The following is a 22,298-nucleotide window of genomic DNA, read 5'->3' as shown; positions in this document are numbered from 1 at the left end:
CTATTTGTCATCTTATAAACAGCTTTTAATCTGGCCACACTCATTTTAGGCATTTCTTTATTAAATATCACCAACATTACCCACATAAAGGTGTAGATCCTTACGGTTATAATTTGTTTTACCAGCTTGTGGTAACTAAGGTGTCCGAACGTTTTAGAAATCCACTGGCGGTTTTCAACGTATAACTTGGTCTTTTCCACTTCGTCTGCATACCGTCTTATCGTTGGACCCCATTCTACTTCTGATCCGGTTATTTTACCGAACAATAAGTCGTGTTCCTCCCAAAATGGTTTTAGATACAAATTGTCAATGTTTACGTTACGCAGGGCGTGCCAATACTCTCCAATTGTGCAGGATTCGTTTGCACGTAGACGAAGATTATCAAAAATGTTTAATTGTATATTTGGATTGTTCGAGACCAAATCTGACTCAGACATATTTTTAGGAAAGTATTTTTCATTTTTGCAGTATTGTACAAAATTTGTAATACCACTTTGTAATTCGTCTTCTTCGAATGGGGTTTCCCCAATGAAATTTTTGTTACTCTCATATTCGATGATCGCAAGGATTTTAAAAAAATAACTCCAAAGCCATTTCCCCGCTTTAACTTTGCCTCTTAGAAAACACAACAACATAAGAATCGCTTCTTCTTTTAATTTTTTTAGTTCCCACTTCGTATATTTATTTTGTGCCCCATCGCCTCGTAAACTTTCCAGTATTTTCGTCAAACCCACCAGTTGCGTTTTCACGATTAAACAGCAAGTACATTTAATGTCATCGATTTTCTTGTTAAACTTAACTAACGCATTGTCACGGCTTTCGATGTCATTGTAAGTCTGAACAGGAGTTGTCAGAATTCTACGTTCATTGTCACTAAATGGTTTTCCTCGCTCATTGTAGGTTACAAGATTATTCACGAGTTTAATGAAACTTTCAGAGAATGTGTGACTACTGAAATATGACGGGGAAATCTATAAAAAAAATGATGATACGTATTAATATAAATTATACAATATATATATATATATATTGAACAGGGTGATATACTTTAGTTTATGTTATTTTACAATATTAGACAATATTCAAATTTCATCTTTTTAATTTTTTTTTATAGCTATATCAAATTTTAAAACGTAAAAGATGACGTACATATTTAGTTTACCTTATAAATTAAGAATAATTTCCTGAACATTTTGAGTGGTCGGAAACCAGTTTTGGATGATTACTTTTAAAGTCATCGAAATTTTAAAATTAGGCTGGGAGATGGAGTGCGTTACAATAATGCGGGCAGATAAAAATAATACTACACTCTCCGTTCTTCCCGTCCTAACTTTTATGTATTAAACAAAAAAAGTAATTATCAAATCCTGGTTATCGACCAGTCGAAATACTCACCAATTTATTCATAATTTAAATAGTTTATTGAAACTTATGACTTGTGTATTAATGGCTTCGAAGTTGTAATCGAATATGGTTAGGTCAGGTTAGGTTAGGTTTGTGGTTGAGATAAAATATAAGTATTGCTTACTTTGGGTGGTTTCATCGTCACAAAGTTAACCGATAGTATGAAATAAAATGACAAACAAATACAATAATTGTGTGCGATCATTTTTAAAAAGTCTTAGTACATCAGTGCAAAAAGTCACAGTGGAACAACAACAACATGGTCGCGATATTACTGTGCTTGGAATGACATTTTACAGCGGTAACTTTGTATTTTTATTAGACACTCGTCTTGAGCAAAATCATTTTGTTTTTCATTTTTTTGGTTTTATTGTGTTTTCACAGTGAACCCAAAAGTATAATACTTGTCAAAAACATTATAAACCATATTACAAATCATGGCAAACTCATACGATTATGCAAATAGTTGAGCTTACTTTTATTTGATTGTACTGTTTGTACGACAATGACGGTCGTCGTTGTCTCGATACCGTCACTCACCAATCAAATGGCTTCTAGTGTGCAATGCATACTGTGAATATAATAATCGTCCAATTTCGAGGGAAACGATTTCTGAAAGGGTCTGTTGATATAACGAAGCATATTGCTTCCTAGATGAGAATCTATGTGTATATTATGTTTTGAATAGAAAATAGAACCACTTGTAGTTCTTTCCGCGTGTGTGTGATGTGTTCGTTTGTGCAATTCTTATGGCTTTTGCAGATTCGAATTTGTGCCTAAAATTTTACCAGAATGATTGCGCGTTTGTCTAGATAAAGTATTAAATATATATTTTTTTTTTTATGAATTCATGTCCGTATGATGACTTTATTATTATTATCACAATATAATACAACAACGATGACGGGCCGTGTATGTAATTATTATTATTACGGTGGCTGAAACATTCGTTAAAGCCATTGACATAATTAATTATGTTAGTTAATTTTAGACATATCTCGATACGCCCAACTGATTTGGTACATTCGACACATTCGACGTACTACCCGCACTAGCCGCAGCACATTAATGTAGTACGGCAAAAGCATAATATACGGTATACTATAACATAGGTAGGCTAATCTAGTTTATCTAAATCTTATGTCATTAGAGTGTTCACCGGTAATGTTTCAGCGCGTTACAGTTATCCAAATTAAAAACGCACGAAAACGGGACAGTATAAAACGGCGGACTTGCTGTATTTTCGGGTTAATCTTGCAAATGCATCATGCGCGTGCTGTGTGTGTTTGCCGTGTTAGCCGTCAGGGCGATGGGCCAGGTTGAAGGGTTCAGCGATTTGCTGTCTTACCTTAACCGGTGCCGTTCGGGGCAGTTTGATCGGTGCTTGGCCGAAGATCTGAAAAACACCATCGACGACATAATGTCGAGAAACGAGACTTACCGGTTGAACCATTACCTCACCGTCACCACCAACGGCCGTCCGAGCAAAAACAGATTCGCCGTTACGGACGGACTGAGTACACGGCTGACCACGTTTTTCCAAACTCTCAAGTTAAACTATCATCCGCAGACGACGGACGATGAACAACCACGCTACACCGTTGTCGAAAGTAAGGTCAACATATTTTAAGATATTTGAAAACATTAAAACAAGAACATTTTTTTTTTTTTTTGGGCTGTTTTATAATAAACAAAATCCAAAATAGAATACTCTCCTCAAACTTCGTGATCGTTTTTTCTCAAAGTCTCGCGACAAAATAATTTATTGAATTTGTTATGAGAAAATGTAGTTAAAAATCTGATGTTTTAACTAAATAGTACAACTACTTCTACGACGAAGTTTAGTATACAAGGGTAAAGTTGGGAAAATTGTAAACGAGTAGTAAACGTAAACCTTATTCTTAAAAATAATGCAAAACTTTTATGTCTCTGAGTTCAATAAAAACAAAATTTGTCGATTTATTTTCTCTAAAAGAAGTATATTTGCATTGTATGTAAACTATCCAACCAGCTAATACTATTATAAAAAATATTATAATACCAGATTTCCTCTATAATGGGTGAAATTCTCTCTATTTTTCTCTCTTACACACATACTCGCTGTTTGACTATTGATGTTAAGTCTAAGCATTTTAAGCTATCATACTGGAAAAATGTATTGTGATGTGGTGCTTTTCAGTAGTCTTTCATATGAGTAGTTCATACGATTATTGTTATTGTAATTCAACTAAATAAGCGTTTAAACCCCAACGTCGAGTCATAATTCTCAGTAATTTAGCATTAAGTCTAACAAATAATAATACAGTATGTAATTCTTTATCTTGAGGTTATACCTTGTCATTTGTCAATATAATGTTAACATTTTTTTTGTACCTTATTATAGGTCGGAAAAAAAAAGACAAAGGTGGTAAAAGCAAGATGGGCATGATGATGGCGGTCGGAGCCATGTGTATGTCTGCTATTGGCGGTATGATGAACATGGGAATGATGGGCGGAGTTTCAATGATCGCTATGAAAGCATTGATCATAGCTAAGTTTGCGTTTTTACTAGCGGCGGTGATCGCTCTTAAAAAGCTTTTTGGCAATAGCGGCGGAGGGGCCGTCCAACAACCAGTTGTGTGGAGCGGTGGCGGTGGAGGGTCAGAACACAGTGGATACCATAGGAGTTTCAATCCGACAGACACGCAAAACATAGTTGCATCATCGTTGGCTTACAGAGACCAAATCAATACTAATCTGTAAACAAAAATCTTAAAAAAATTAAATATAATATTACCTAGTTGATAGCAAGAAATTAGGGAAGACGACGATTTGTAACATATTTGTTTTCATTATAATAATTTAGATACCATTAAACGTGTATAAATTATCATAATGTTAAAAAAAATATGGGCGAATACCATTTACTTTTCCTTAATTTTTAAACATTGTAAACATTGTAATGCTTAAGCATTATTTACATATAAGTGATAAGGAATGCAGAATGCTTTTGTTATGAATATAGTTAATGCGATAAGTGATAACTATGAACGCGTTTTCAAGTAACTGAAATGTGTGTTGATTGTAAATACAAAACTTCTTAAAAATAATGTAATAGTAATTTAGGCAGAGGAAAAAACCTGGTGTTATTTTATAAAAAAGTAAATACTAATATATTTTTCTCAAAAAACACTGCTGCAAAAATAAAAAAAAGTTCGAGAGAACTTTTAGAGACAACTACTTTTTTGTAACAAAACATGTGTTTGTAAAAAAAATTTTTTTTAAATTCTTTTTCGAGCTCTAAAAGTTTTTAATGATCAAATTTTGATTAGGACAGTGTTCTTCGAGAAAAATCCATTAGTATTTTAAAATAGGGGTCTTGGTATAATTTAACTATACTGACAACAAATAAAAAACAACGTTTAACTGGAAGTAATTTACTATAATACTCGTAGTTATATTTAAAAAAAAGTTTTAGCTAAGGCGTTTTATAGTAATTATTGTATTTATGTACAGTTTATTTAGCTACATTTAACAAAATATACTCCTAAATTTATTTTTAAAGTTAATATGGTAATAGTTATGAAGATTACATTTGTATATACATGTTTAGTTCTCGACGGAAAAAAATGAAATTTATTGTACCTACTATATAATATATTATGAATTAATATATGTTTCAAACATCCAATTTAATTGTCTTTTGTGTGAAGTAGTTACTAAAATTTCTAAGTATTTAAGCGGTTTTAGAAGATGATATTTGTTGGTAATTAGTGTAGTAGTCAAAATCTTTGTCATTTCTGTGCGGGTGGACGAATACAGGCTCGGGCCATTGATTTTGTTGTTGTGAGTAAAGTGTTCCATGACCAACCTGCACATACAATAACATATTTATATGTTAACTGTTTATATATGTTTACATAATTCCGTACACTTACTGCACTGGTGATGATAAATGCAAATTTTGACAACAAAATAGCGTTTTTTGCAAGAAAAAACAACGCTACGATAACTATTGGAATTATTGATACTATGCTTACATGGATGGACAGTAAACTTGGCAAAATTATTCTCTTAAATAACAAGTGACCTAGAAAAATCGGCATTACATTTTTAAAAGAATTAGTTTGTTTATAATATCTTGTTTTTCTCAGTGAAAACTATCATTTATGTTGGGCTTAAATTTTTAATAACTTTATTTAAAGTCATAATACCAAATATGGCTTTATCAATTTGTACATACCAAAGCTCATACTCCTTTGAACATACTTCCGACGAGGGTCTAAAATAAAGTCGATTACGCCCTGGCTGTTGAATGATGGACCGATTCGCATTAACAATCCCGGAAATATAGCACCGAGGTCCCAGTTAAACATACGCCTCGACAGCAACGACGATACTGCTTCAATTACAGCACCTACGTTGTATGGGTTGCCTTCTGCAACAAACCATAGGATAACTTAAATGAATTCCAATTAATAAATAACTTAATGGTTCGATTAATTAATTATTAAATGCAGTTTTTTATTTTAGTCGTATTAATCATTACATGTAAGTTAAGACTTAGAATCTAAGAAATCCTTTTTCTTAGAAAGAAAAAAATGTATTCTGTTTACGAATAAATTACCATGATGCTCTATCATTTTTTAAGTAATAAGAACAAACAGTCAGTGTACACATTAAACACAACTGTAGTCTAAGACACTCCTTTTAAAAATTAGGCGCAAAGAATCTATGCGAATTTTCATAAACTAAAATAATATAGTATTCGCACCTAACAAACAGTACAACGAATTGCTTATGATTTTATTTTATGTACTAATAATTCCCTATAAAATGCCAAAAAAATCATTATTTTCATTAAAAAGCGAAAAAAATAGTTTTGGGTAATTCAGGAGTATTCTGTAGTTTTGGCTGCGAAGCATAACTATATATTATATATTACAGAGTTTGTGACCAAGTCTCATTGTGTCATTTTGTTCATTAGCACTGATGTATCATTAAACTATTACAATAGGAAATTATACGCTTTATTGTGGCAGTTATTATTCTAACATCACTTTTATAGGCCAAATAGTCACCTACCATAATTTCAGCTCAATAGATGTTTTGTTTTATTTAACTATTATACTATTGCTATATTATAACATCGAATATGTGGCTACATTTTTGCGTTACATACAACTATACAATAGTTGGTACATTTTGTTTTACGTGCACAAACTAAATGCTGAAATTAAACATTTTTCTTTTTTAACTTTATTTTTAAACAACATGTTTCTGATTAATAAGAACGTTCAAAATTAATTCTTTGTGCTATAGTGGTTGAAAAAACATACAAAAACTTCATAGCTATTCTAGATTTCATAAGTCACGAATACTCACCGTTAAGATCAGTCAATGTACCTAACTGGTTGTCGGACCACCAATGTGCTGGTGAATTATAAAATTTAATGTATTAATAAGTATTTTTCCTTGAAAATGTTTACATACGTCATGTATGTATGATATTAATATAATATTATGTGTCACAATAACGCTAATGTGAATTAGTTAGATTCAGTCGGACAATTTTCAACTTCACCAATAAAGTAAATTCTTATAGTTATGGACGAAAAAATGTAAAGAATAAACCACACAAAGAAAACACAAATAATATTGAACATCTGTCATTTGCAGCCGTTAAAAAAAAACGTATCATAACATTAATTTTATAAAGCTACTTGATTTTGCTCTAACATTTTCAAACCTCACAGTAAAGTTAACAATAGTTATTTACAAACAAATATGATTGGTCAAATAATAATACCGAGCTCAGATTAATGTTGACACTGTTGACAAAAAACGCATCATAATATTATTCGTATGGATTTGATTGTCGATTGATTTTTGCTTGATAGATTTCAATAGTATTCTAAATCAAATAATTTCAAAATTATGGACAAATAAATAGAACAGTACGTATGAGATTGAAATTATACTGAACACCTGCAAACGAATGTTGACATAAAAGAAAACATAAATGTTATTATTTTTAAAACAATTGCTTGAATACGCTTGACAGTTTCAACTTTTCTAATAAAGTTGTTAGTTTAATAGTTGTAGGCAAACACGTATAAAAATATATTTATATTCAATTTTTAATATTGAGTTTTAAATGTAACAGAAAACATCAGACACTTAAATTAATCAAGAGAATTTTAAATATATTAAAATATAGTATAACTTAAACCAGTTAAAACGAAATATTGTTTGTTACAATATAAAACATAAGTTCAAATAAGAGGTATGAAATATCGTTTATGGTGAAAAAAAATCTGGGTTCCTTGAATTTCTCAACAAACCGATTACTATTAAAAGACGTACTAAGTATTATTATTTGTTAGAGTAATTTTGTTAATTTGTAAATTATAAATCACTTCTATATTACTATTTACTATGTCTGAATTAAATGGACTTTACTACAATGACTGTTCAATTATATCGAGTCTAATTCTCATAAATATTTTTAGGAAACTCTACCCATATCTTAAATTTTATAATTTAATGCCGGCGTAACTTTGATATTTTTTCAAACAGTACTTGTCTAAAAGAAGAATATCATAACTTCTTGAGAGTAAATAATCTACTGACGCAGCAAATATCAGAGAAAAAACATTAGCAATAGAGTATTGGAAATTATTTTATAGAAGAATATTTATAATAATATAAAAAAATAAACCAGTCGTTTAAGCATATCAAAGTATACTATACCCTATAATATATAAGTATGTTGAATCTGATTTTATTTGTTGTTTTTTGGCCATAACAGTTATGGAATTACAATATTATTAATATTTAAATCTGCCAAGCAAAAAACAGTCAACTCCATTCTACTATGAATAATATTACTATGATAAGCTTTTTTTTTTGTCAAAAATCATTTTGAGCTCCTTATTTTAAAAACGAATTGATTTAATCATTTTTGTTAGAAAATAACAATGAAATAACTCTGTTGCAGGGTTTTAAAACTGTCAAGTAGAATCAAGCATTTTTATAATAATATTAGATTTAAATTGTAAATAAAATAGGATTTATTCCGTAAAAAAAAATTATTTTTATTATTGCCAACGGCCGCATATTGCAGGTGTTCGGTTTTACTAGAGTTTTATTTATTTGTTTCTGTTGTTTGTCCATAACTAATAGTTTACTTTATTATTTTACAACTACTAAGTTATAGACTGTTAACAAAATGTAACTAGCACCTTTGGGCAACCTTTACTGTTCCGCAGTAACTGATACTATTCGTCGCCCTAACCTGACTACCCCTAACTTATATTGCCGACTTTTCTACATTATACATGTATATTTTACATGCAGTGTTCTATTTTGATGCGATTGCAATACTTTTGAAATAAGTCGATGAAAATTAAAATAGTAAAATTTTGAATATTTAAATTTTTAAAAAGATGTACTTTTTAAAAATTTGTTGTGTTGTATGTTGTTTTATATATTGTATTCGTTGATGATAATTTGTTTCGAACTTCTCTTTTAATTTCTAATTGTAGCATGACATTTAGCAGTTGATATCATTATATAGTTTCACTTAAATATGATATTGTAAAGTTCACAAACCTAATAGTGTATGTTATATTAATTTTACTGAATGAGAATCTAAATTCGACAATATATATATATATATATATAACCTGAAATCTCATATATTTATTTTGGACTTTCATAAGCGAATCATGTACATCAACCATAGCTCGTAATCATATTGTCCGAGATAATAGTAAAGCAATTTATTGTTGTGACCACAGTGCTACATACACCGTGACCGTCGAAAAAACAACATAATACACCGCATATCCTATTAGTGTAAAGAATCCGTCGTAAACGTGAAATGAGAAAATTGATAAGTAATATAATATGATTGTTGTCTATAATATTCTACAACTCTCCATTTGAACATCACGGTTACTTCGGAATGGGCAGCAACCCTTGTATATTATTTTATCCCGTGATATAATAATGATGTTCTATCGGTAACAATGTTCTAGTGTACATTGATCAAAATATGAACAACGCCTAATTCCATTGGTAAATCTACAATAATATTTATGCTGGGTTGCACGAAACATTATTGGCTTCATAAAATTATATTATCAAGGAAATCTTATCTGGATTAAAATATGAATTCCTAAAGAACCCCTCAAATGGTGGTGTTGTGAAGGTAATTATCGGTAATAATAATTAACAAATAATACATTGTTTTGAACAGTTTTATGGATTATACATAGATTAGTTCAAAAATAAGATATATCGTTACTCAAACAAAAATCTGATTTACTGAAATGTTTTCATTTAAATGTGATAATAGTAATTTTCCAATAAACATAAATATGAAATCAATTGCAGCTGGGGCGAATATAAAATAAATGAAAAAAATATTATTATGTTTATTGAATGTAATTAAAGCGATCATATTAATGTTATTTAATATAGGATTTAATACATAGTTCGTTGATATTTAGCACATAAATATTATATATATACATATAAATATTTGGCGACAACCATTGTAACAATACATGTGGGAATTCGTAATTTAACCGGACGTTACCATACAGTATACCAAAAAATTGTGAATACTTTCTAGTAACCGAGACAAGACCGGTTCGCTTGGATTATTTATATATTTGATTCTAATTTATGTGTAGTACCAATTTCGTACAATGTATAACTATTTATTAAGTACGACAGTTCTTCTTAATATTAAAAACCGTTCTCACCAATTAACTTTGAATCTTAAGTGTAGTTCATCAGTGTTATAATTATAGACTAAAATACTATACTTAAATGTGAAGCTGGACTTGTGAAAACAACGATGATGTGTCTTTTTCTTTTTCACAATTTCAATTTTTGAAAAATTGAAAATCTCATTTTTTTATTAAGATTATTTAAAAAAAAAAGGGTTTTAACCTTTTTTTTTGTTACTTGAAAGTAACTATGTCATTTTTTTTCACCTCTGTTAATTTAATTGAAGATTTTTAATTTTTATCAATAACTCGTTAGAGATTTTTAGAATTATTCGAATAATTAATTATATTTTAAGTGTTTTTATATTAAATTCTTTATAATGTTAACTGAAATGTTATACTCTTCGGTCTCTATTGGCGTCAATAATACCATTTTTTTTTTAATTTTTCTGGCACGGGACTTAATGATGTTCTTGTGAACCAGTAAGTAGGCCAGACAGACCGATAGACGCTTACCGAGAGAATATACTCCTCTTGGCGCGGGTGCGACGACTTCGACGGGCTTGGTTAGCTTTAGACCCGAGAGCAACCTGACCGCGTCCACAGATTCGGCGTGTTCCAATGTGTCCATTGCTCTTTCGTTCAGACACGGCACGAACTCTTCCGGTCCAGACAGACAGCTCTTCACGGCCGCATCGACACTTAAGGTAGCTTCGTCCGAGTTTTTATCCATCGGTGGCTGTTGCTGAAGATGGTCGGAAAAGCGTAAACAGGCGGTGCTGCTCGCGAGTAAAAGGAGGATTGCGACGGCCCTAGGAACGCGGCGGAACATGTCGGACAACTGCGCTGACATGTGTCCGAATCTAAGGTATTTGAAGACTCGACGTCGAAAATTATCCAATAATTGCATCTATTGTTTTACATAGATCATATTATTCGCGTTGACCGTTTAGCCCGGATCGCGTGTCCGACCGTCTTGGCGAAGAAAGTTCAGTTTTCCTTTCAAGCGCATTCGACTGTGTACTGGCCGATTCACTTTTACCGCCAGTAAATTATAAAAATACACCGTGACAATAACAACAACAGTAATAATAATAATATTCATCTCAATGGACATCCTAGTCTCGTTATACCGTCCACTCCGTCCACTGCTCGTCACGGACAACGGCGATTAGGTCTATTAAAGTACATCATGACGATTGCAATAATAATAATAATATCTCATGTACGACGAGCGGTATGTAATTGGATTCCGCAAGAAAGCTATAAGGAGATAATCATGAAGTTCTATTGTTATGTTACTGCATATCGACTGTATAATAATATGTACAACGTCGGCAAGTGGCAACATGAGAGTTTTCTAAACGAGAGACGCCGACGGAGGTCAAAAGTTGTGACCATAATGCAAAACCTAACCAGGCGCGACTAAAGTACTTTGCAACAAAGCTAGAACAGTCAGTCAAAGTGACGGACAAGTATAGTTGTCGGCATTTCTACACATCTATAATACATATAAGCCAGTTAAGGTCGGCAGGGATTGACCCAGACTGCTCTGATGGGGCGCTCGTATCTATAGCTGTAGTTGTCAGCTGTGTACAATTATTTTATACTAACACGTGTAACAGCATCATTAAAAATTATTTACCCGTATGTCAAAATATGAAAGTTAAACTTAATTTTACCATTTTACTGTACTATTAATAGTACTAAAATAATTAAATAATTTTATAACGGAATACCATATTTCGTTTCGGGAACATCGGTTTAATTACTACAGGTTAGCGACCTAAACTGGTTCTAGTAATTTTTAAAGTGGCATAAAATGTATACGATAGTGTATAAGATGAAATAACAACTATCATAGTTAATCTTTTTTTTAAAATAATAATTAGCTACTTGTGGCAAATAATTATGATTGAAGTTTTTTTTTAATGTAAATATTTGAGAAGCGTAAAAAAAAATTCGTAAGCAAAATATTTAGCCAAACGCCTATCATAATATTCCAGGTTAAGAAACCTCCACCATAGCCTTAAATGGGCCATTGTAACTAAAAAAAAAAAAATATTACTTATACATCTAGCCAATTAATTAAATTAAAACAGAACAAATTAGTTTATAATTAACGCAAATACCAGTTTTAATTAGCTACAGGTCCGTAGAACACCCAAGACTGTACAAAGTATTTAGATGAATTATATATAAGAAAAACAGTTTACACAAAAACTATAAATTAAATACTAATTAATACCTGTATAATAATACTTAGGGCTCAATGGTAATTTTATTCTACTTATATGTGTATATTAAAAAAGTATATTAAATTTAAATAATAAAAGTTGTTGTTTTTTAGAGCATGAAATGGTATGCTTGATATACTTTATAAAGTAAAAGTTGCCTACATTTTCTACACATTAATATATTTATTAATATGCATCTCTATTGTCAAAGTATAACGTATTTTTCGGTACAAAACTGTAACAAATCGCAAATTTCAGTTTGCTTGATCAATATTGTTTGATTGTTTAGACAATTAACACGGAAGGCATATATTTATTTTAAATATAACACCATAAACTTTTAAGGTTGTACACACATATGTAGTGTAAGATCGTAACATTATTTGTAAAACTACTCACACTCACATATTAAAGTCCATATTATAATAATAATATGTTTTTATACTTAATAATGTCTACGAACCAAAAAAATGTATAAGTTTCGTTGATTTGTTATTTACTTTATGTGAAGTAGAACATTTTCTATTAGCGGTTTTACCTGTATTATATTGAATCGATCAATACAATATTATTGCCGTAGTCGTTACATTTGAATAGGAGAAATAATTAATAATTACATAAGAACAAAAATGATTATTCTTAAAAATGTTTATTCTATTAAGAAAAAATAAAAAATAAATAATAGTCTTCAAACAAATAGCACAAAATAAATTATTATTAATCGTACAATATAGATATTGTATAGTAAACGAGTGAAGTTGTAATAGTTAGTGTAGCGTTCGAGTCATGTTAAGTCGGGGAATAAATGGATGTATGAAACAAGTCGATAATGTACTACAAACAAATATATATATATTTTTTTTTATTCATATAAGTCTTTGATGTACATTGATCACGTACAATGGTAAAAATTCCTATTTATAATAATATTAAATAAAATAAATAATAACATATATAATTGGTTTATGAGCAATACTGTTCGGTCAGGCCTAAGTAGTCTTTGGTCAGTCGTACAGGAGGTTCGTACAAGTCGGGGAAGATTACAGTCAGTCACGGTTATTATTTTATTGTGAGTTTTTCTACTGGGAGGAAGTGAATACTACTACTGGTATACTACTGGGTACCTACGTACTTGGTAAAACGAGTAGGGTCTATATCGTCGCGTGAAAGGTCAAGGTGGCGCGAAGCGAATGAACGCATTTCTAATTTCTACTAAATTAATAGTGTATACGTATATTATTTTATGGTTGGAACGAGTTTTGGAATTTTTTACCTTGTTAATATTATTTTCAAGACGACCTATTTAAACACCGCTTGTCTGTGTGTCAATAGGTTAACTTGCGTTTAATTTTTATAACGACCGCCCGGTGTTGGAGTACTATATAATCGTCAACGCTTATAAATGTGAATTTTATTCTAAACCAGTATCAGAACCCGTTATCGGCCAACGTCTACGCGATGGACAACAAACGAGTGTTGAAACGAGAAAAAAAGAGAGAGAAATAGAGAGAGAGAATCAAAGTATCAAGAGTAAAATATGTCGGGCAGTATCAATAAAATAAAAATAATAATTAAAAAAAAAATAATGTTCTTCAATAAATTAAGTTTTAGGCGTTGTTGTTGTCTATATACAAATAAGTTATCATCGTCGGATGGTAAACGGGCGTGATGGTAATGGATAGGTTCTAGCTATGGCCGTCAAGTAAGTAAGTTAATGTTGGCCGCGGTACGCCATGTCTTGGGCGTCCATGGACCGTCCGTAGTGGTGTCCGTGTTCCTCGGTGTAGTGCGGGTGAGAAACGACTTCGACGGACGGGTGGTGTTTGCTGGCCAACAGTTTCTGGATACCGATGATCACGGCCAGGACGAGGGCGATCTTGCCGACCACGAGGGCTTTGAACGCCAACAAGGCTAGGGCGCCGATGGCCAAGGGCACGAGAGCGATGGCCTTCATCTTGAGCATCATCAACAAAGGCAACAACATTTTCTGTTGCTTCTTCTTCTTGCCTCGGGCTGCAAAACACAAAACAAAATCAAAACCGTTTAATTCGAGCCACCCGTGATGGTTATTTTATTGTAATAATAATAATACATTAGCGTAGACCATTTACACACTGCACCCGCGGTGAAAGGATCGCTTTCACCGCGGCGGAATAAGCTTCTTATGTCCGCGGGGTCGCACATACATAATATTGTATAGACGTTATAATTTCATTCCAGAGGTTTAGGGGCGATAGCGCACGGTCACCGTACGTCCGAGCTGTGGGCATGACCCCGCCGACGCCTAAAGCGTTAATAACACATTCCTGCCGGCCGACCGTATTACAATAATATTACAACGGGCTACGTCAAATAATAATTATTATAATGTTAATATAAACGATATATTGTCGACGGGGCGTGTATGTACAGTTATTGCTCTAAGCCCGGGGGCCTGCGCGACTACTGACTGACTGGCAAACTCCTAAGACGCCGTGGCTCATGCGGAAACGGTGTGGACAAACGCCGCAGGTACATTACCGTACGACCCACGTCGACGGTTTTGTTTACTGCGTTAAACGTTGCCAATAACAATAATATTAATATTATAAAATAAAAACGGACATACGGGTGTGTAATAAAGTCACTAGTGCCCGGCCGTTAATATATGCAGATGAAACGCAAGTAGGCTAATGGCCGCACGTGCTGGGACGCGAGTCGAGCGATTCGCAACAGCCGCCAATGGTAATTGAACGAAATCGATGAGAAAAATATGCGAATTGCGAGAAAATGTGCCTCATTCCAATACCGTAATTATAATATTATCATTTCCTACAGACAATGCTAGCATGTCAAAAAAAGAAGTACATTTTATTTAAAACGCTCTAAACAAATTTCTAATGAAACGCCACATAGCCGTTTGACTGCACGGAACAAAACAAGAAATAAATAGCTAGCCCCGACCGCGGAACAGAGGCAAAACCAAGTACCAATTGCATGATATAATATATTGAGGGATTCGTGATAAATAAATAATTAGTGTTGTTCTGTCTGTAACTATAACGTTATATCGTAATGAAGTAATTACAGTACACTCGAACGGGCGTTCAAGTCTCTGAGCGCCGACAATTATTATAATGAAACGAAATAAGAGTATAAATAGATGATAATATTATAAAACATACTCGACGGTTACACTAAAAATATATTTTAGATAAAACTATACGGTATGAAATTGTTTTTTTACCTTCTTCGAGGGACCTCCTCATGCCGGAGATGCTGGATTCGGGCACCTTAAGTTGGAGGGTGTGGCTTTCCAAGAACCTGGCGACGCGGTCCAACAAGAGGTTTTCGACTTGGGCGTCTTTCTCGACCTCATCGCTGGCAGAGTTGTCGTCCAACTCGGATTCGGACAGGGATCGGCCGTTGAGTCCTCGGGATGATTCGACAGATTCGGATTTCACCAGGGTGATGCCGTCGAGCACGTCGATGTTGTCGGAACGGCGGAGGGCGCGGTCCACGTATTGCAGGGCTCTCATCTTCAAGCAAACGGCCATGTTCTTCTCGGAGCACTCCTGTAGGACCTTGTAGACCTTTTCGAGTCCGGCGGTCTCGTCGGCGGCGGGCGCTGCGCCCTCGTCGGCGGCGGGGTGACCGTACGCGGCTTGGGCTGCGGCAAGCAAAAGGCACGTGAACACAAGTTTCCTCATCGTGGGTGATGTGCGAGTGTAAGTTAACGGTTAAAAGCAAAAAAAAAACAAACTGAACGATTACACGAACTATAATATGTTTCTATTGAACCTGTTCACCACTTAACTAAAGGCACAACACTGATCTCCCGTTTGTCCCGGTAGTTGTCTTTTATTCAACCGCGTTACCACCTGTTTTTCGACTAGAGCGCCGCCGTCGCCGCCGCGGATCGGTGCCGCTGACCTGAGGTGGGGTGCCCCGTACCCGTTTGCCGGACCGTCCGGAGGGAGGGCACTCGCCAGCAGCCGCCGGCCGTCTGGACGCCGGACTATGTCAACCTTGGCCGATTTAGGGACCGTTCGGAAACGGATGTGTGTGCACCGTCTTTCTCTGTCTCGTCCTCTCTCTGGTTTCCTATCAATTCCTTTAATTCATACACACAATAATAACATTGTAATATATTATAGGTGTATAATAATTTAATCAAATATCTACCGGGCGGCCGGCCCGCGTGGAAGACAGGTCCGATGCCGCCCAGTCAGTGCAAGTTGACGACGGTTCGGTTTACATAGTGTACGATAGATTAATTTTTATACCTGTCGGTTAGTGTTAAACAATAAAAAAAAAATAACCAAGTTTTTTTTTTTTTTAATAAAAATTATGTACCCCAAAGTCGGTTTATCACGTACAATGGTATACATACATATTATAATATTATAGTGAACGGTTTACAGTATAATATAGTTTATGTTGATTTTTCGTGAACGTTACTCGAGTTCAAACCGCTATTGAGATTACACCGACGATTAAAATTAATAAAAAATAAATAATATGATGGATGTTATGGTATGGTTGTATGGGTAATCACTTTAAAAAAAAAATTTTTATGGAAAAACTTTGTGTAAATTATAATCGCTTATATGTTATGTTTACATAAAATTAAACATTTAAAATAATATCTTTATAAATAAATAAAAAGACCGGGCCTTTCAAATGAAGAATTCATACTACTTTTGAGTTTATTTAATAAATATTTTGTTTATTCTACTTTCTAGTAATAAATATGTATAATATAATAATACTGTCGGAAGAAATTTATCTTGCGAAAATATAAATAATATTAAACAAACATTTGGTTAAGTTATCATCCATGACATTTAGAAATCAGAAATTATAACAGTTTACGGTAAACCTGAAACTATTTTTAAACTTAATATCAAGTAAGGTTTATAGAATGAACTTCTTTTTTTATTGACTAATTTTATAATATATAGAACATGATATATTTTCAAGTATCAATTTTTATAGATTTCCAATTTATATTTGTTATTTTAAAAGTTATTTCGATTATATCTTATGTCATTACCTGTTTCTATATCATTTTTTATCTCCTCTATATCCGTTAGGACGTCAGATCTATTCAGTCCAACTGACTAGAGCTAATTCCTTTTAGGCCTCGACTCGAACTTTACATTGTACCTCTTTTATTGATCCTTCAGATTTCAAAGAGTTCAATCAGACACTTATTCTGTGTTCTTAATTTCTATACCACAATAGTTTCTTTATACACACTTTTATTTAAATGTTCTATTGATAGCATATTAATAGTTATTACTTACAATTAATTGCATTTGTTACCCAAAATGTATACTAGCAAAGTTCACTGATAAATAATCATTGTTTTACATTACATGTTATTATTTACTCGACAAACACCTACATATACTATTAATTGCAATTAACTCTCATGTTGCTAGTACTTGACTGTTTGGGCCATTGGGCAACTTCTATACTCGTGAATACAAAAATTACAATTTAATCAATTCATATTATACTCTTGTCTCGTGTTATTTCTTGATCAGCAGTTTTTATAATCTTTATTCATAGAGATTTTATTAAGCCATTTTTTATGTGAAATTTTCACTACGAAATATTTAGTTTTTGATGAATTTACAAACGATCAAATATTTTAACGAACTTTTGGAATTTATTTATTAGCCGAAATAGCCAGGTTTACATGCAGCAAAACAATTCAATTAAGTAGATAAATGTTGGATCTCGTTACAAAAAAAGATCAAGTTTTGTTGTATGATATTATTTAAAGGCTGCTATTTTATTTTTATATTTATAACTACATAAATACTCAAATGCTGCCAAAAGATACTAAAAGATGCTTAAATTATCTTATAAATAAGAGTACCTACTAAATATTTTTATATATTAAAAAAATAAAATGTATACATAATTTATAATTATAATATATATATTATAAACTGTATGAATCGTAACCATAAACCGTAGTCGCATTTAAATCGTATTTTTTCGTTTTTGAAATATTTTACAAAAGTAAATTCCGTGTACATTTTTTTTTGTATACATTTTTGTTTTAAATTAGTAAATTACAAAACAATTTTGCAAAGATAGGCTCATTTAGTGAATGCAACAAACGAACTTGGATAACGACTCTGCGGTGATATTATTATTTAGTGTTTACTCCCAAGTAGAAGTTTGACCATAAGTCAAAGGAATCTTGTTTGGTATTTATTTCTTTACACCGTGTCCATACTGCTCGTGCCAATCGTTGCATCAGATTAACGTCCAGTGGACAAAAGAAAAATCCGTTTTCATCGAGTGTACCTTAACATTTAAATAAGCAGCTTATTGATAAAATAAAATTGACCGTGTGCGAGACACGCGAACACAGGCCTGCAGTTTTCCAAAATCCGTAACCGAGAAAACACTACATCAGCTGCAGACAATTTCAGTTTCATTTAATGCGCATTATAAATCGTAATTTCAAAAATTGATAGACTACACGTTAGTTTCACGATTTCTCCGTTTTGAATGATGACACCGTCGACGACAATGCGATTTTCTGTTGTGCCTTGTATGAAATTCTTCATTTATGCCGTTTTGCCGTTATTCAATTTAAACATTATTATTGTAACAATATCGAAAACGCAATAATAATCCATTGAGATCGAGTTGTGTTTTATTTTCTCACACGTGTCTTCAGAATGAAAGCATATTATTATTATATTACTATTATTTATTTTACACACATCAAGCGCGTTACGTTATACGTCAAATTTAATTTATTTTCACATTTTATGTGTTTTAACACGCGTTTAAGTGTCCACTAAAATAATAAAAGTATTCATTTTTTCTCTATTTAATATTATATATTATTTTGTTGCGATTCTGATAATGTTTTTGGCATTTCCGCAGTAAATTTAACAAAACTGCTATTTTAAGTTATTATGAAAGTAAAAAAAAAAAAGACATTAAAAAATTATACGTATAAACAACCGTTAAAGATTTAATGAATCTCCTGGCATATTTTAATGGTCCCTTAAACATCAATGAGCATCTGTTTTTAGTCCGTACAATTTTTACGAACCGTTAAAATGATCATTAATTATTCGTGTGATCTGGCGCATAGTTATGTACATATAACATAAGAAATGTATATTCACAGACTGAGAAAATATACCTCGGGCCATAGCACCAAAGCTCGAAACCATTAAAAAAGACTGCATTGTTACACTCACAAATTTTAAAACAACAAAAATAATATAAGTATTATAATAATTCTGAAAAGTGCACAAATGCACTTGCACGGTTTAGGTGAATTGACTAACGGAAGAAAGTTCTCGTTTACAACAAGGAAGTGAAAACAAAAATTAAACCTACAGTACTAGATAAGAAAATATAAAGTCATATAATATGACTAATAATTCCTCCCACCTGTTCCCATTTTGAAAATAACTGACTCATCATTCACGCGACTCCCGAAATATCACCTGTACTATTTACCATTTGCCATTGTAGTTAACACATTAAAACTTACTGGATAGTTTTGTAAAAATATATTCAATAGACTTTAATTATATATATCTTAACCGTCTGATTATTGACTGATAACCTAAGCAGAGCTACAGGGCAAATATTCTGGTACACGCTGTAATAGCAAAACATACATAGTACATAATATCGAAACTTTATAAAAGCACCAGAACAACTAACACGATCAAGATTCACCTAAACATCTATCTTAAACGAGTGACTAGTTTTAATATTAAGCTACGAGTCCCAGAACAAAATTCCATGTGTCACGCCATGTACTCGTGTATATAAGTGTAAAGTGGGCCTTGGACACAACTTCTGCTGCCACAACTTCTATGGTTATTAAAAAAATAATTCCCCTAAGAGATCAAGTATGTGAACTAATAGATAAGTTCGTTTAAAATTATGTTCAATGATCGTCGGAGTAACACGAAAAAGGAATATTACGCTTCGTGGCAATATTAAAATACACATATGTATACTACATGTATACCTATAATTATTTTACCTATATGCCTACTCAAAGTCATTGTCATACCGTCAATACTGCGAAGAACCCATAAAGAATAAATAACATACCACACGTTATTATAGTGTCTCTATATCGTGTAGTTTGTAAATGTAAATTACATTAGAAAACGCTTTTTGTATTAAAAAATCGATTTAAAGTAACGAAAGTAAATACAAATGTACGGTGTGATATGTGAAAACTATTTTGTATACCACACACGATTGTGAACGGACACGATAGTGAGAAAGCCGTCAAAGTCGATTAGCGGCTGGTCGCTGGTATGGAAAAGGTCAATGGTTTTTAATAAATTTGGAAGTCAATAAAAGTATCGCTTTCGTTGAAAACGCTACAGTACAAACCACGCGCGTTTAATGCCAATTTTGAACGGATAAAAAGTTAAGTAATATGATTACCGACTTAACGAGTTGTCTGCCGAACTAATTGTAACTTAATGCATACGAGTATCAAATTATACGGTAATCATGGCCGTCCACTTGTTAAAAATACAAAAACTGTCTCGTTTCCGTACTACTGCAAATCTATTTTTAAAATATTATACCTGGCCACTTGACCTACGAAAGCGAGAAGTCCTCTTTTCACTCGTGCGATGAGTCCCACAATAATTTGTACATATTTTAAATTTCAAACAAATTAATTTTTAGTCCGGGTGTGCCCGCACAGTGTGTGGACTCGAGACGTGCACGCAAAGGGAAAAAAACTGATCAGTCACCGCGGTAGGATTAGTATATTATACAGCTGATACTATAATGATAAATGAGTATCTCGTTTGTTGGATGCGGTCGCGCGATGAGTAAGCATGTAGAAATTAAAAAACAAAAACGCTTTCGCATTAATGTCACGTCGGATGAAAAATATTATATTGTCGTGGGCTTAACGGCTGCTATTAAAGCTTTTGATGTAGGTAAATGGGCCTCGTTAAGTTTGTGTATGTAGCACTTGTAACTATATGTATAGCTGCTGTTGTGCGCGGTCGGCCAAAGGGAATGAGAAACATTTGGCCTACTGGATTCTCGTTTTCATCCGAACACAGGTTCGCGTGACAGACTCCGAATTATACATTAAGGTAAGGTCGTACGTATGGTTTACAGGCTGGGAATAATAATATATTTTAATATTATTTTTAAAATATGTAAACGCGTGGACCGTTAAACCGGAGGGTACCAATTAATGTACACCACGTCTTGGCCCAGATTTAATGTGCTCAGTGCTCGACTCCGATATCTACTAATTGCGGTGGCGATTGGTGTAAAACAAAATAACCCTCGTCGGTTTTCGATGATTATTAAATAAAAAAAAAAAAAATTTATTTAAAGACATAGTCAGGCCGGCGCACCTCTGCGGAAGAGCGCACACAAATCCGATCCGACGCCAAAACCGTTTAGTTAATCAACTATTCTAATATAGAGAATAACGGTACAGCGTTATATTATACTGACCACTAGTGGACGCGGGTAAGTCTTACTGTATAAAGAGAACTACCATTATCATCACAAAAACCGACGGCGGTGATATATTATACAGTACACGAATGCGGGTTATGAAATCTTGATAGTGTATATAATAACAATAATAATATGTACACGATCGTCTTCGTCCTCTTGTTCTTTGGGTCTCGGCCGGTGTTGACCTTCGCCCGGAGACCGTGACCCGTAACAGGGTCAAGGTTACCACGGCGGCGGTGGAGTTATATGGTCTACGACAGACGACCGCTTTGCACGAGGCCGGAAGCTTCTCGCAGATGTGTATAATAATAATATTACACGTACAGCCGCAGAGCATTCATAAAAAAAAATCGTCTCAATATTATAAACCTGGACACGGACCGCATATAAGCTCTGTGAGTTACACGACAGTGCGGACAATGCAATGCAATGTAAAAAAACAGCTTTC

General features: G+C 33.1%; 3 protein-coding genes across 3 annotated transcripts; 1 reads left to right on the top strand and 2 right to left on the bottom strand.

Annotated features, from left to right (window-relative positions):
- Positions 1-2,669: 2,669 nt before the first annotated feature.
- On the top strand, positions 2,670-4,146 carry LOC126843022 (uncharacterized). The gene is made up of 2 exons (XM_050580316.1): positions 2,670-3,014; positions 3,788-4,146. The coding sequence occupies exons 1-2, from the start codon at positions 2,672-2,674 to the stop codon at positions 4,144-4,146; spliced, it is 702 nt and encodes a 233-aa protein (XP_050436273.1). The 5' UTR covers positions 2,670-2,671.
- Positions 4,147-5,030: 884 nt separating this feature from the next.
- On the bottom strand, positions 5,031-11,072 carry LOC126843576 (uncharacterized). The gene is made up of 4 exons (XM_050581183.1): positions 10,641-11,072; positions 5,627-5,821; positions 5,322-5,473; positions 5,031-5,254 (listed from the first exon to the last, which is right to left on the bottom strand). The coding sequence occupies exons 1-4, from the start codon at positions 11,032-11,034 to the stop codon at positions 5,120-5,122; spliced, it is 876 nt and encodes a 291-aa protein (XP_050437140.1). The 5' UTR covers positions 11,035-11,072; the 3' UTR covers positions 5,031-5,119.
- Positions 11,073-12,994: 1,922 nt separating this feature from the next.
- Positions 12,995-16,193, bottom strand: LOC126843583 (uncharacterized). Its single transcript, XM_050581194.1, has 2 exons — positions 15,588-16,193; positions 12,995-14,374 (listed from the first exon to the last, which is right to left on the bottom strand). The coding sequence occupies exons 1-2, from the start codon at positions 16,048-16,050 to the stop codon at positions 14,073-14,075; spliced, it is 765 nt and encodes a 254-aa protein (XP_050437151.1). The 5' UTR covers positions 16,051-16,193; the 3' UTR covers positions 12,995-14,072.
- Between the last annotated feature and the right edge of the window lie 6,105 nt (positions 16,194-22,298).

Source organism: Adelges cooleyi, unplaced genomic scaffold (assembly GCF_023614345.1).
Source record: "Adelges cooleyi isolate 19-005CV unplaced genomic scaffold, UGA_ACOO_1.1 ACOO_flye_CR_arks_rails_tigmint_CR_PRNA_574, whole genome shotgun sequence".
In the NCBI taxonomy this organism is placed as follows: Eukaryota; Metazoa; Arthropoda; class Insecta; order Hemiptera; family Adelgidae; genus Adelges; species Adelges cooleyi.
This window is presented reverse-complemented; position numbering and strand designations above follow the sequence as displayed.

Excerpts from the sequence above, each read along its gene's own strand:
- LOC126843583 (XM_050581194.1), bottom strand. The coding sequence starts at position 16,050 with ATGAGGAAACTTGTGTTCACGTGCCTTTTGCTTGCCGCAGCCCAAGCC. Across the intron at positions 14,375-15,587 it reads GAGGAGGTCCCTCGAAGAAG|CCCGAGGCAAGAAGAAGAAG; the intron begins GTAAAAAAACAA and ends TGTGTTTTGCAG.
- LOC126843022 (XM_050580316.1), top strand. The coding sequence starts at position 2,672 with ATGCGCGTGCTGTGTGTGTTTGCCGTGTTAGCCGTCAGGGCGATGGGC. Across the intron at positions 3,015-3,787 it reads ACGCTACACCGTTGTCGAAA|GTCGGAAAAAAAAAGACAAA; the intron begins GTAAGGTCAACA and ends ACCTTATTATAG.
- LOC126843576 (XM_050581183.1), bottom strand. The coding sequence starts at position 11,034 with ATGCAATTATTGGATAATTTTCGACGTCGAGTCTTCAAATACCTTAGA. Across the intron at positions 5,822-10,640 it reads AAGAGGAGTATATTCTCTCG|AAGGCAACCCATACAACGTA; the intron begins GTAAGCGTCTAT and ends GGTTTGTTGCAG. Across the intron at positions 5,255-5,321 it reads CATTTATCATCACCAGTGCA|GTTGGTCATGGAACACTTTA; the intron begins GTAAGTGTACGG and ends TTGTATGTGCAG.